At 38.0% G+C, this 11884-nt stretch overlaps 1 protein-coding gene across 1 annotated transcript; it reads right to left on the bottom strand.

Annotated features, from left to right (window-relative positions):
* Positions 1-763: 763 nt before the first annotated feature.
* rasd4 (rasd family member 4) lies at positions 764-2652 on the bottom strand. The gene has a single exon (XM_051887574.1). It carries the CDS (start codon positions 2056-2058, stop codon positions 1432-1434), a length of 627 nt encoding a protein of 208 aa, XP_051743534.1. The 5' UTR covers positions 2059-2652; the 3' UTR covers positions 764-1431.
* Between the last annotated feature and the right edge of the window lie 9232 nt (positions 2653-11884).

Genomic DNA, 11884 nt, shown 5'->3' with positions numbered 1-11884 from the left:
TGGCTAAATTTATTTCTCATGATCTTAAAACTCATCTAATAGCTTCTACTTAAATACTTGAAATTAGTTTGAGGACAAATATACAATATATGGATGCCTTTAAAAAAAATTTTGTTGATATTATTTTTATAAAAGCAGCACATGTAAACTCCTATCTCATAATTTTTATTTCATAGCTTAAGTCTTTTATTACAACATTATTAAAAACACTACATTATTCTCACTTGTTTTCCTGCACAAATATCTAAACATTCTTAAATCAAGACACATTTACTTGAGAAGCAAAATTACTTAAGATATTAAGTCTTGTTTTCTGAGGGGGAAAAAATACTTTCTGTTTAAAACAAGAAAAATATCTGCCAGTGGGGTCAGGAAAATAAACTTAAATCAAAAAGTAAAGCAAGGTTATTTTTTTCTGACCCCACTGGCAGATATTTGTTCTTTTTTTAAGTAAAAACTAACTTAATTTTGATACTTTTTCAGAAAACAAGACTATATCTAATGTCATTTTGCTTCTCAGTTAAAAGCATCTTGGTTTAAGAATGTTTAGATATTTATATTGGAAAACATGGGAAAAATACTGCGTAAGAAAACCATTTTTGTGCAGTGTAGTGCTAAAGAACGAATAGATATTTTCAACAGGTGTAACACTAATTCTTGTATATAGATAGAAAAAAGATCAAAAGTTTTTTTTTTTTTTTTTTTTTGCATTGTGCCTTTGACACATTCTTAAATTCTCTCAACATAATTGCTGCCAGAACACTTTGAGGTGTAATTAGTCATTTATTTTTCTTTTACAAGTTACATAAAAAAAGACAGAGAGAAAAATCAAGTTGCAAAAAAAAAAAAAAAAAAAAAAAAACAAAGACAAAAAATAAAAAGAAATCAGTGCATTGTATGAGTTTCCGACAGAGTAAAAGTGCATGTTCACAGTGTCAAGCACAGATTCTGATGGTATGCAACTAAACAGTAGACACAGTGACTTTAATACTTGGTGCCATGATTTGTAAACCAATGAATGTCATACAGTCAAATTATGTCAATAAACATTTATGACACTGCAATATTGCAATGCTGTAGCACTGAAGTCAGAATATATTAACATATACATGATTGAATGTTGACGTAGCTCTTTACACAGATCACACAACTCAACTTCAGAAACTCAATATCACTTTCAAAACATTCAACAGATTCTTTGCACAAATGCAACAGTTCATTGTCTTTTGATCTTTCTCCCCTTTGTCTGAAATCATCGTCCCTTTTCCTTTCATCACTGCGGAGGATGCTGATTTTGGAGCAGGATTATGGGAAGTTTCGCTATGTAACAAAAGCATCTTTGTGTGCTTTAAAAGAGCCTTCCACATCATCGCTTTGCAATGAGAAGTAGCTCAACCCTTGCCGTTCTCTATTGTCTTTTTCTTGCTGGCTTTAGGAGACGGAACAGCTGTTGGTCTTGTTCATGGGTGGCCGTAGACCCGTGTCCTTTGGAAAGGTCTCTCTGCGACGACGCAAAGCCGGGCTGAGGCGGCTGGGGAGGTTGGCTTGCTGGAGCAGCTCCTTAAACACCTCCATCACATTTTCGTTTTCTTTGGCCGAGGCCTCCAGAAAGCAGTTGTTCCAGTCCAGCTCCACCTTCGCAAGCACGTCGTCCGTAGACACCCTTCGTTCATGCAGTCGGTCTTTCTTGTTGCCCACCACCACGATGGGTGTGAACTTGTCCTCCTTGACCTCCAGGATTTCCTCGCGCAGGCTCTTGACAGCTTCTAGCGATTCGGGGTCATCCACGGAGTAGACCAGGGCGAAGGCGTCTCCGTTCTGGATGGAGAGCTTCCGCATGGCTGGGAAGGAGTAGCTTCCGCTCGTGTCCATGATGTGAATGGTCACTTTGACTCCAGCCACCTCATACTCCTTGCTGTGGAGCTCCTCCACTGTGCGCCGATGTTTGGGCTCAAATTTATCTTGTAGGAAACGTTTAATCAGGGCTGTTTTTCCAACACCTGCCGCTCCCATGAACACCAATCGCACCTCTGTCTTTTCCTTGACTTCCAGAGACATGATTCCCAGTACGCAAGCTCTCTATGCAAGTCTGAGAGTTTGGATTTGCCTGTTTTCCCTGCAGCTTCCAGTGAAGAGTTCAAACTTGTGGATCTTTGGATTGTGACCGTGTTAGAGCGTGTGAAATGTTGAATGGTTGCAGCTGCATCTGTGTTTTGTGTGTTCGTGTGCCCTATTTATGGCCTTTCTCAATGGCAGGGATTCCAAGCCTACTTCAGAGCTCAGCCAATCAGCTTGCAGCAGCATCTCCTGCTGTTAAATCACTGGCCAATGACAAGACACTATGCAGATGAGATACAAGCTCTCGCTGTTGAAGGAGAGGTGATGTAGTGGAGAGCTGTCAGATGTGTTTTGCGCCTTGGATACAGCGGTTGTCAAGGTTTTAAATGTGTGAATTTAATTTGCCAAGAGCATTTTGGCAGTTTATATGTATGTGTATCTCCCTGCAGTATATAGTCCATCTTGAGGAACCAAAAGGGGGGGTTTTGTAGCGATGCATTAGAAGAATCATATTTGGTCCTCAAAGAATCTTTCAGTGAATGGTTCTTAAAAGAAACATTTTTAATAATCTAGAGAACCACTATAAAAAAATCACTATTCCACTATAAAGAACGTTTTGTGGAATGAAAAGGTTTAATGGATGTTAAAGGTTCTTCATAGAACCATAGAAGCCAATAAAGAACCTTTGTTTTTAAGGGTATATTATCTGACTCCTGTAAAAATACTACATGATAAATACTGGTTGATTAAGATTGTATGTGAATTCATTATTGCAGCAGGTTTGAAAGCCAGAAGTAACCTAAACTGCAGCATTCTTATCTATACTGCACACTAGCTCTGTTTCAAAACTCAGTGAGCTTCGTTCTTTGGGAGTTATTCTTAATATGTTGGCTTCCAAGATGCCTTGTTTTGTTGTATTGCATGCATCCTTCAAGGAGAAGGCAATCCCAGTTCAAAAATTGCGAATCTCTCATGTGCTTCAATTACTGAGCATTATTTATGTGGTGCACAGTTCAAATCTGTCACGTACAGGGTTCAACTTTGGATGCTCTCTATGTTTTAGTATAGAAACCATCATGATACTGAGAGTGTTTTTCTTCACTTTTTTTAAGGAGAAAGGCAATTGCTGCTAAATTTTAAGTGAAGGAGCTTTATTTTGTGTGTGTGAGAAATGTTTTGTCCGGAAACGGCATTAAATGCACAATTTCGCAGTTAGATCACAAATTTGTAAAATCCTATACAGAAATACTGCATCAGTAGTTGACATTAGGGCTGATAATAGTTGCTCAGATTATTATGTGGAATAAAGTGGCATTATAGAATATATCAGGAATAGCTCAGGTCAATGATGCCACCATGTCACAAATCCAGGTATATCACTGTAAGAAAAATAATCAGTAGGTAAATGGAAAAGGTACTGGTAATTTTCTGCCAGGACATTATTTGTTAAAGGGATAGTTCACCCAAAAATGAAAATTTGATGTTTATCTGCTTAGCCCCAGGGTATCCAAGATGTAGGTGACTTTGTTTCTTCAGTAGAACACAAATGATGATTTTTAACTTCAACGTTGTGGTCTGTCAGTTGTATAATGCTTGTCAATGGTAACTCCATCTATAAGAGTAAAAAAAAAAACATGCACAGACAAATCCAAATTAAACCCTGCGGCTCGTGACGACACATTGGTGTCCTAAGACACGAAACGATTGGTTTGTGCGAGAAAACGAACAGTATTTATATCATTTTCACCTCTAAAACACCACTATGTCCAACTGCCTTGCACATCCGGTTTGTGAGGTCTGAAAACACGTTCTGATGCGCAACACAGTTGGACATAGTGGTGTTTTAGAAGACAAGTTTAATACCATTTCAGATCAATAAAATCAAGAATAAAAGAAAAAAAAGTTTGGTAACACTTTATTTTAGGGTCTTTTAACTATTTGCTTATTAGCATGCACATTACTAGACTATTGGCTGTGTATTAATATTTATTAAGCCCATATTAATGCCTTATTCTGCATGACCTTATTCTACATTCATAATCCTACCCAATATCTAAACTTAACATCTACCTTACTAACTATTAATAAGCAGTAAATTAGGAGATTGAGGCAGAAGTCGTAGTTAATAGTGAATACATGTTCCCTATACTAAATTGTTACCAAAAGTTTAAAGGTACACTAACTTTTTTTTTTTTTGTTTAAAATTAACAAAATTTAAACATCATTAACATCAACATCATCCAAAGCGTGTTTTTGTTTTACCCTGATTCACAAAGGTCAGCCTATTACATGTCTTTATATTTTAGACTGGTCGGGATGGTTTTCTTGGGAAATTGAGAATGTGACAGAGCTCGTAATAAAACGAGAATAAACATTGGCTTGGCTTTTCGGAGATGGCGAGAACTGAGGGATTTGAAGTGTCGTAAAAGAGATGCAGAGATGGCATTTTTATTACTCAACAGTTGAGTAAGGTATTTTATTGAACAGATAAACTGCCATATGTAGCTCTCAAACAGAGTTTCTTTGTAAAGCATCTATTGTGAAGGGTCATTTCATTATGGTTGTTGTAGCGCTGTGCTGGAATTTATTTTCAAGGAAGTACCGTGTCTATTAATGGGTTTAGCTACAGTAACATATCCAGCTAGTCAGCTTGAGATCCTTTCCAACTAAATTGGTTATATCTCGTAATGTTTTATGAGCAGTAGGATAACCATATTCATTCTCACATTCACGCAGAGCCGAAGCACAACCAAAACAATGTTCTACCGCAAAATGCATGCAGTTTGGTGTTTTTTAACCGCTGAAGGGGCCAAAAGTTACATTGTGTACCTTTTAAATTAAAAATGTATTTAAAATTACAAGCATATATAAAAGTACATTAATTGAAATAAAATATTGCAGTAATTTAACCAGAGTCAAAGTTGGCATGAAATGGAAGTTGCGATAGTCTTTTTCCTTATTGTGACATGTATCTGAGTGAAACAGCTTCTGGAACAAGAAGAAATGTAGTACGGGACTTGATTTTGTCGATTGATTGGATGGTTGTGGTTTGCTATTGATCGATCTCGTGTGAGTGACAGGTTGTCCCACCCTCACGGCAGTAAACCGTATTCCATAAAAACATTATAATAGTAATATAAAAAATATAGATTTACCCATTTTAGCTTTCATGTTTACTTTAAGGGCAGCCCATACCCTTAGCTGTGGTAAAAGGACTGTAATTCATGGTTTACGGCTTTGTTTAGTCTCTCTCCCACCCCCGACTCTGATGTGCTTGAATGTTTGGCTCAGCTGACACTCAAGAAGCTGTTCTTTCATGTCTCACAGCCTCTATTGCTGGAACACCACTGAAAATCCTTCATTAAGGCATAATTCAGAGCATGTAATATGAGCTCATTGTGTTAAAATTCTTTCTTTTCTCTATATTGCCATAAAGTTTTCTCATGTATGCTGCAGTATCTCTTAATATTGTTTTGCTGATGTCTTTATCAAAATAGCAAAATTAGTGTTTGTATTCAAAGCACATATTATTCACCTTGAAATAAGAATTATCATTTAGGAAGAAAATTAAATGTATCAGGAATTAAAAGACTGAAAGAGTGTATGACTGCATTGTGTATGATAAATTTGGCTCAAACCAGTCAATTTTATCCAGAGGACAATTCATTTTTAATCTCAGTGAGATCCCAGAATGCCTTTCTGTTGAGTTTCTACTCATACCTGTTTCATTTTCTGTTCAAGAAAGGGGAAATGCAAAATTTAAGTGATCTTGCAGATGAAATGTACATGCTTGCACATAATTTGCATTTTAATTATGCTTTTAGAATAAAAATGGAAATATGTTCTGAAGTTTGGAGCTGTGATTCAAATGTGTCTCTGTCTGAACAGATATGATACTCAGAGATTCAAGCAACAGCTGAGAGGCTCTTTCTTCCCTCACATTTTAGACATCCTCTCATTGGCTTTTGAATGTTAGTTTACTGATTAGATCTGAAAGGAAGAGATCTAGTGAAGGATAATATGGCACAATGAAGTATGTGAAGTGTGTTTGTAGAGTTGAACTTCAAATTGCTATTTAAAGACTCAGTTAAGTAATGTTATTTCTCTTTATGCCTAGCCAATGAGAGTTGGAGAATGTAAAACGATCAATGTATAAAAACAGCAACAATCAATACATAAAAATATAGTTTTTAACTAAAGAATGGTCATGATTTACCCATTTTATGCATGCACCACATTTCTATGCACCAATATGTCAATACATAGCAGTAAACAACACAATTTACCTACAAATATTGGTACTAAAACTATTTAATACATGGGAAATGATAATACATGATGGATTTTTTTAATCACAGTTTTGAATCAGTTCATTGAAATGGACAGTTTGAACTGGTTCATGGAAATAAACTGAAGTTATAAGTTGTAGTGCTTCCTTTTGTTACTTAAGTCAGATGCTATTAACTCTAAAGCCTGGAAAAATGGAAGTTTATTGAACCTTAAGACAAAAATATAAAAGTGTGCATATGTTTTTGAGTTGAGTACCATATTTGATACATTAGGCTTTTATGACTCATATAGTATAATAGTGAGGGTATGGAGCTCATACTCGTACCTCAGTTTTATTCAGAGGCCCAAACGGAGGAAAAACTTGGAATTTTGTGCAAACTAATGCAATGAAATTCTGCTAACTTGTTTAGATATAGCCGACTTCTTAAATAAAATGCATATAAATATCAGTTGTTATTTTTATGATCAAATCTCTGCATTTTAAAACCTGATGCCAGATGGATCATATTTAATACTTACATTTTAACATGATTTTTCTAAGAAATTATTCATGGAAAATCAAGTAAACATAAGTTGCTTCAGTACCGTAAGTGTTCATCTTGAAATATTACTAGCAATATATTAGTTATTCTTACATTAACTATATAAAAATCATTCAAGATTTCACTGCAAAAAGACATGGGGACGTTTTTAAAAACGTACTAAAAAGACTTTTACTTGGTAAAAAATCAATTGTATCAACAATTATACAGTAAGCTTTACAGGGATAAAATATTTTTAATATTCTCAGCAAGGAAGGATGAAAAAACTAGTCTAATGACATCCTCTTAAGGAAACTTAATAAAAAGACAATTAAAATCATTGTAATTCAGAATTCTTAATGTTTGCTTAATTTCATACCACCAGGAATCTCATCATGAATATATCATGAACATTCAATATATTTCCCAACCCTATAGTCAGTCCAAATGTGATTGCCTTCCAAATGTGCCTGACTTCTTAGTTCTTCATTGGTTTACCAAGTGTCAGGTTATATTTTTCATGTGACACTTTAAAACAGAATACATAATAGTGCAAAGAGACCGTGACATAAGAGAAGATAAAAGATATAGTGTTTCTATCCGTGCAGTTCCTAACAAATAAATGTAGTTTCATGTTTCAAAACTTGATAGACAAGGCATGTGTTGACCGGGTGAAATTCTTCAAAAGATCCTATTCCTGCTCAACATCTTTTACATTTACCATCTCCAATGCTGACTGTGGATGTTAGCTGAAAGACCAGATTCAGCTGAAATGACACATCTGACCCAGGCGGATCACTGTGATGTGTCAGCCACTTGCATCTGCATTTTGTTATGCAGGATAAGTTGACAATGATAGAACAGTTGTGCCAAGTGTTTCTGCTGCAGCATAGGCCAATTCAGTTCAATAGCACACTTATTCTGAATGTTCATTCATATACTGGGTCAAGAGCACAGCAGCTTTCTACTTTTATAGCAGCCTTGGTAGCAGACACATTTTTTTTTTTCTTTCATCTTTTTTTTTTCCAAAGGGCCTTTCAAAAAAGTTCAATAACCCAGCCAACCAGCTCAAAAGTGAATCACATAATAAACGCGGTTTGTAACTGTGCTATGCCCAGGCTCAAGTGGAAGTATAACTGGAACCGTTCCTTGCCGTTCTTTGGCCCGAATCGTTTGGCCCGACAGTGGAAAACTAGCCGTTTTGAGACATAAGAGGCATTTTACGATGACCTACAACTGGGGTTGCAGAGAAGCAGATCAAGCTGACGATTATTTGTCGTAATGAGAACACATCGTCGTTCTCACTTTGCTGAAGCAGTCCGCTGTGGCCGCACATTCATCATCTGCCTCATGGGCAGAAACTCTCAAAGAAGACAAGGGGCTCGTTTTTGAGCCCAGCCCGCCGGGCACTGACCCAAATGACTCATCCAGAAAAGTTAACGTGAGTACTCTTTTATTTGCACACAAAACCTTCTTTACCAATGACCTAGTTTCAGAAGCTCTGAAGGCATGCGGCCTAATTGGATTTGTATCATTCAGGAGCTTTTGGTCTGAAACCACAAATGATAAGAAGGCTGGAGTGTTATGCTAACTTGAAAGACCTTCTATTGACGTTTCTGAGCCTGAAATAGAAGTGTGGAGGGAAGATAGACTTTGCTGACTCATTCTTTATGCAGGAGTAATAGGACTGTAGTCAGACTCTGGGCTCTTTTTGTTATTTTCCTTGGGAAATCTAAAATTCATTGTGAAGTATATCTTTTAAACCGTTTTTCTGTGAAAAAGTTGAAAATGATTCCATATCTGGGTCATTCTCAGGAAACAGTGTCATCTGTGCTTAGTAATTAGATGACTGTAATTGACTTTTTAAAACTATATATACACTATATTGCCAAAAGTTTTGGGACGCCTGCCTTTATGTGCACATGAACTTTAATGACATCCCATTCTTAATCCGTAGGGTTTAATATGGAGTTGGCCGACCCTTTGCAGCTATAACAGCTTCAACTCTTATGGGAAGGCTTTCCACAAGGTTTAGGAGTGTGTTTATGGGAATTTTTGACCATTCTTCTTGAAGCGGATTTGTAAGGTCAGGCAGTGATGTTGGCGAGAAGGCCAGGCTAAGTTGTACTCCGCTCTAATTCATTCCAAAGGTGTTCTATCGAGTTAAGGTCAGGACTCTGTGCAGGCCAGTCAAGTTCCTCCACACCAAAGTCACTCATCCGTGTCTTTATGGACCTTGCTTTGTGCACTGGTGCACAGTCATGTTGGAACAGGAAGGGCCCATCTCCAAATTGTTCCCACAAAGTTGGGAGCATGAAATTGTCCAAAATGTCTTGGTATGCTGAAGCATTAAGAGTTCCTTTCACTGGAACTAAGGGGCCAAGCCCAACCCCTGAAAAACAACCCCACACCATAATACCTCCTCCACCAAACTTTACACTTGGCACAATGCAGTCAGGCAAGTACTGTTCTCCTGGCAACCGCCAAACCCAGACTCGTCCATCGGATTGCCAGACAGAGAAGCGTGATTCGTCACTCTAGAGTCCAGTGGTGGCGTGCTTTACACCACTGCATCCGACGCTTTGCATTGCACTTGGTGATGTAAGGCTTGGATGCAGCTGCTTGGCCATGGAAACCCATTCCATGAAGCTCTCTACGCACTGTTCTTGAGCTAATCTGAAGGCCACACGAAGTTTGGAGGACTGTAGCTATTGACTGCAGAAAGTTGGCGACTTCTGCGCACTGCATGTGCTGACCCCGCTCTGTGATTTTACGTGGCCTACCACTTCATGGCTGAGTTGCTGTTGTTCCTAATTGCTTCCACTTTGTTATGATACCACTAACAGTTGACCGTGGAATATTTAGTAGTGAGGAAATTTCACAAATGTAATTATTGCACAGGTGGCAACCTATCACGGTACCACATTTGAATTCACTGAGCTCCTGAAAGCGACCCGTTCTTTCACAAATGTTTGTAGAATCAGTCTGCATGCCGAGGTGCTTGATTTTATACACCTGTGGCCATGGAAGTTATTGGAACACCTGAATTCAATGATTTGGAGGGGTGTCCCAAAACTTTTGCCAATATAGTGTGTGTGTGTGTGTATATATATATGTTTAATCATGTTTAGATCACATTGTAAAAAATTTCTTACACATTGTATCAGTACTACTTTCTGGTTACAATTATATGTCCCTTGTTGAGTACAACAGTTCAGAAATGTTATGGAAATATCACAGTGAAACAAAAGCTTAACCGGGCTAGGAGACCAGTTTGACCAGGAAACCACATGCGGTTTGTTTAAGCTGGACTTCAGAGCAATGTATTTGGCCATTTTTAATGTTTTACCCTATAACAGTGGCTGAGCTTCTGAATCAAAGATGGCTTGTGAGTTGGTAAGTTGTTTCATTTCAATAAATCATGTCCTTTCCATGGATTTAAAAGAAGATCCTTCTAATTCAGTGATTCTCAACCAGGAGGACCCAAGATGACTTAAAATGACAAAAAATAAAGACAACAACTGTTTGTAAAGTTAAGTTGGATATATACATAATATGTCCTTAAAGGGTTAGTTCACCCAAAAATGAAAATAATGTCATTTATTACTCACCCTCATGTCGTTCTACATCCGTAAGGCCTTCATTCATCTTCGGAACACAAACTAAGATATTTTTGATTAAATCCGATGGCTCAGTGAGGCCTGCATTCACAGCAATGACATTTCCTCTTTCAGGATCCATAAAGGTACTAAAAACATATTTAAAACAGTTCATGCGAGTTCAGTAGTTCTACCTTAATATTATAAATCGACGAGAATATTTTTATGCGCCAAAAAAACAAAATAACGACTTTTCAACAATATAGTGATGGGCCGATTTCAAAACACAGCTTCGGAGCTTTACGAATCGGATCAGTGATTTGGAGCGCCAAAGTCATGCGATTCCAGCCGTTTGATAGGAGATCCGAGTCACTGATTCGATTCATTTTTGGGTGAACTAACCCTTTAACCCAGTCTGCTTGCAATCACATCATTCTATATAGGACACAGCTGATTGGTTCCTGCTGTATCAGTAGCCAATGAAAATGATGCTGTTCAACCTTCAAATACTTGGTCAGTATTTGCTGTAGCAGTTGCAGCGTGCTTTCAGAAACCGTAGCAGATCTATACAGGTCTCCACCTTCCCCGGCTCCACCTGTATAGATCTGATACGGTTGATTCATGTGTTTATATTGTAGAGCAGCAGCATGACTTTCTTGCTCACAGCAGTGTGTTGTGTATGTATTGGCAGTAACAAGTCAGGTACTTGCTCTGCAGCAGCATCAATAACAGCAGCATAGCAGATCTATTCTGTCAAGACCAAACATATTAACATTGTTGTATCCATTTCCATGCCAAACACTCAAAGAGATGTCATGACAAGAAAAGAAGTAGCCAAATTCTTAAAATATTTGTAGACCTGGAAAAGCTGTAACTAATTTATGCCTCAAGAGCAGATGATGCCATAGATTAAAATGTGAACATTAGTGACTATACACTGATAAGCCAAAACATTATGACCACCTGCGTAATGTGCTGTTAGTCCCAGATGAAGCATGGACTTTACAAGAGCCCTGAAGGTGTCCTGTGGTCTCTGGCACCAAGATGTTAGCAGCAGATCCTTTAAGTCCTGTAGGTTGTGAGGTGGAGCCGCCATGGATTGAACTTGTTGGTTCAGCACATCCCACAGATGCTTGATTGGATTGAGATCTGGGGAATTTGGTGGCCAGGGCAACACCTTGACCACTTCATCATGTTCCTCAAATCATTCCTGAACAATGTGTGGCAGGGTGGCATTAACCTTCTGAAAGAGGCACTTCCACCAGAGAACACCACCACGACTAGGTGACCTTCTTCCACTGCTCCAAGGTCTAGTTCCGACGCTCATCTGCCCATTGTAGGCACTTTCTACGGTGGACAGGGGTCATCATAGGCTCTCTGATTGGTCTGGGACTACACAGTCCCATATGTAGCAGA

The sequence above is a fragment of the Ctenopharyngodon idella genome, chromosome 3, assembly GCF_019924925.1.
Source record: "Ctenopharyngodon idella isolate HZGC_01 chromosome 3, HZGC01, whole genome shotgun sequence".
NCBI classification, from domain to species: domain Eukaryota; kingdom Metazoa; phylum Chordata; class Actinopteri; order Cypriniformes; family Xenocyprididae; genus Ctenopharyngodon; species Ctenopharyngodon idella.
This window is presented reverse-complemented; position numbering and strand designations above follow the sequence as displayed.

What these genes read in the sequence shown, in the direction of transcription:
- rasd4 (XM_051887574.1), bottom strand. Translation starts at nt 2,058, where the DNA reads ATGTCTCTGGAAGTCAAGGAAAAGACAGAGGTGCGATTGGTGTTCATG.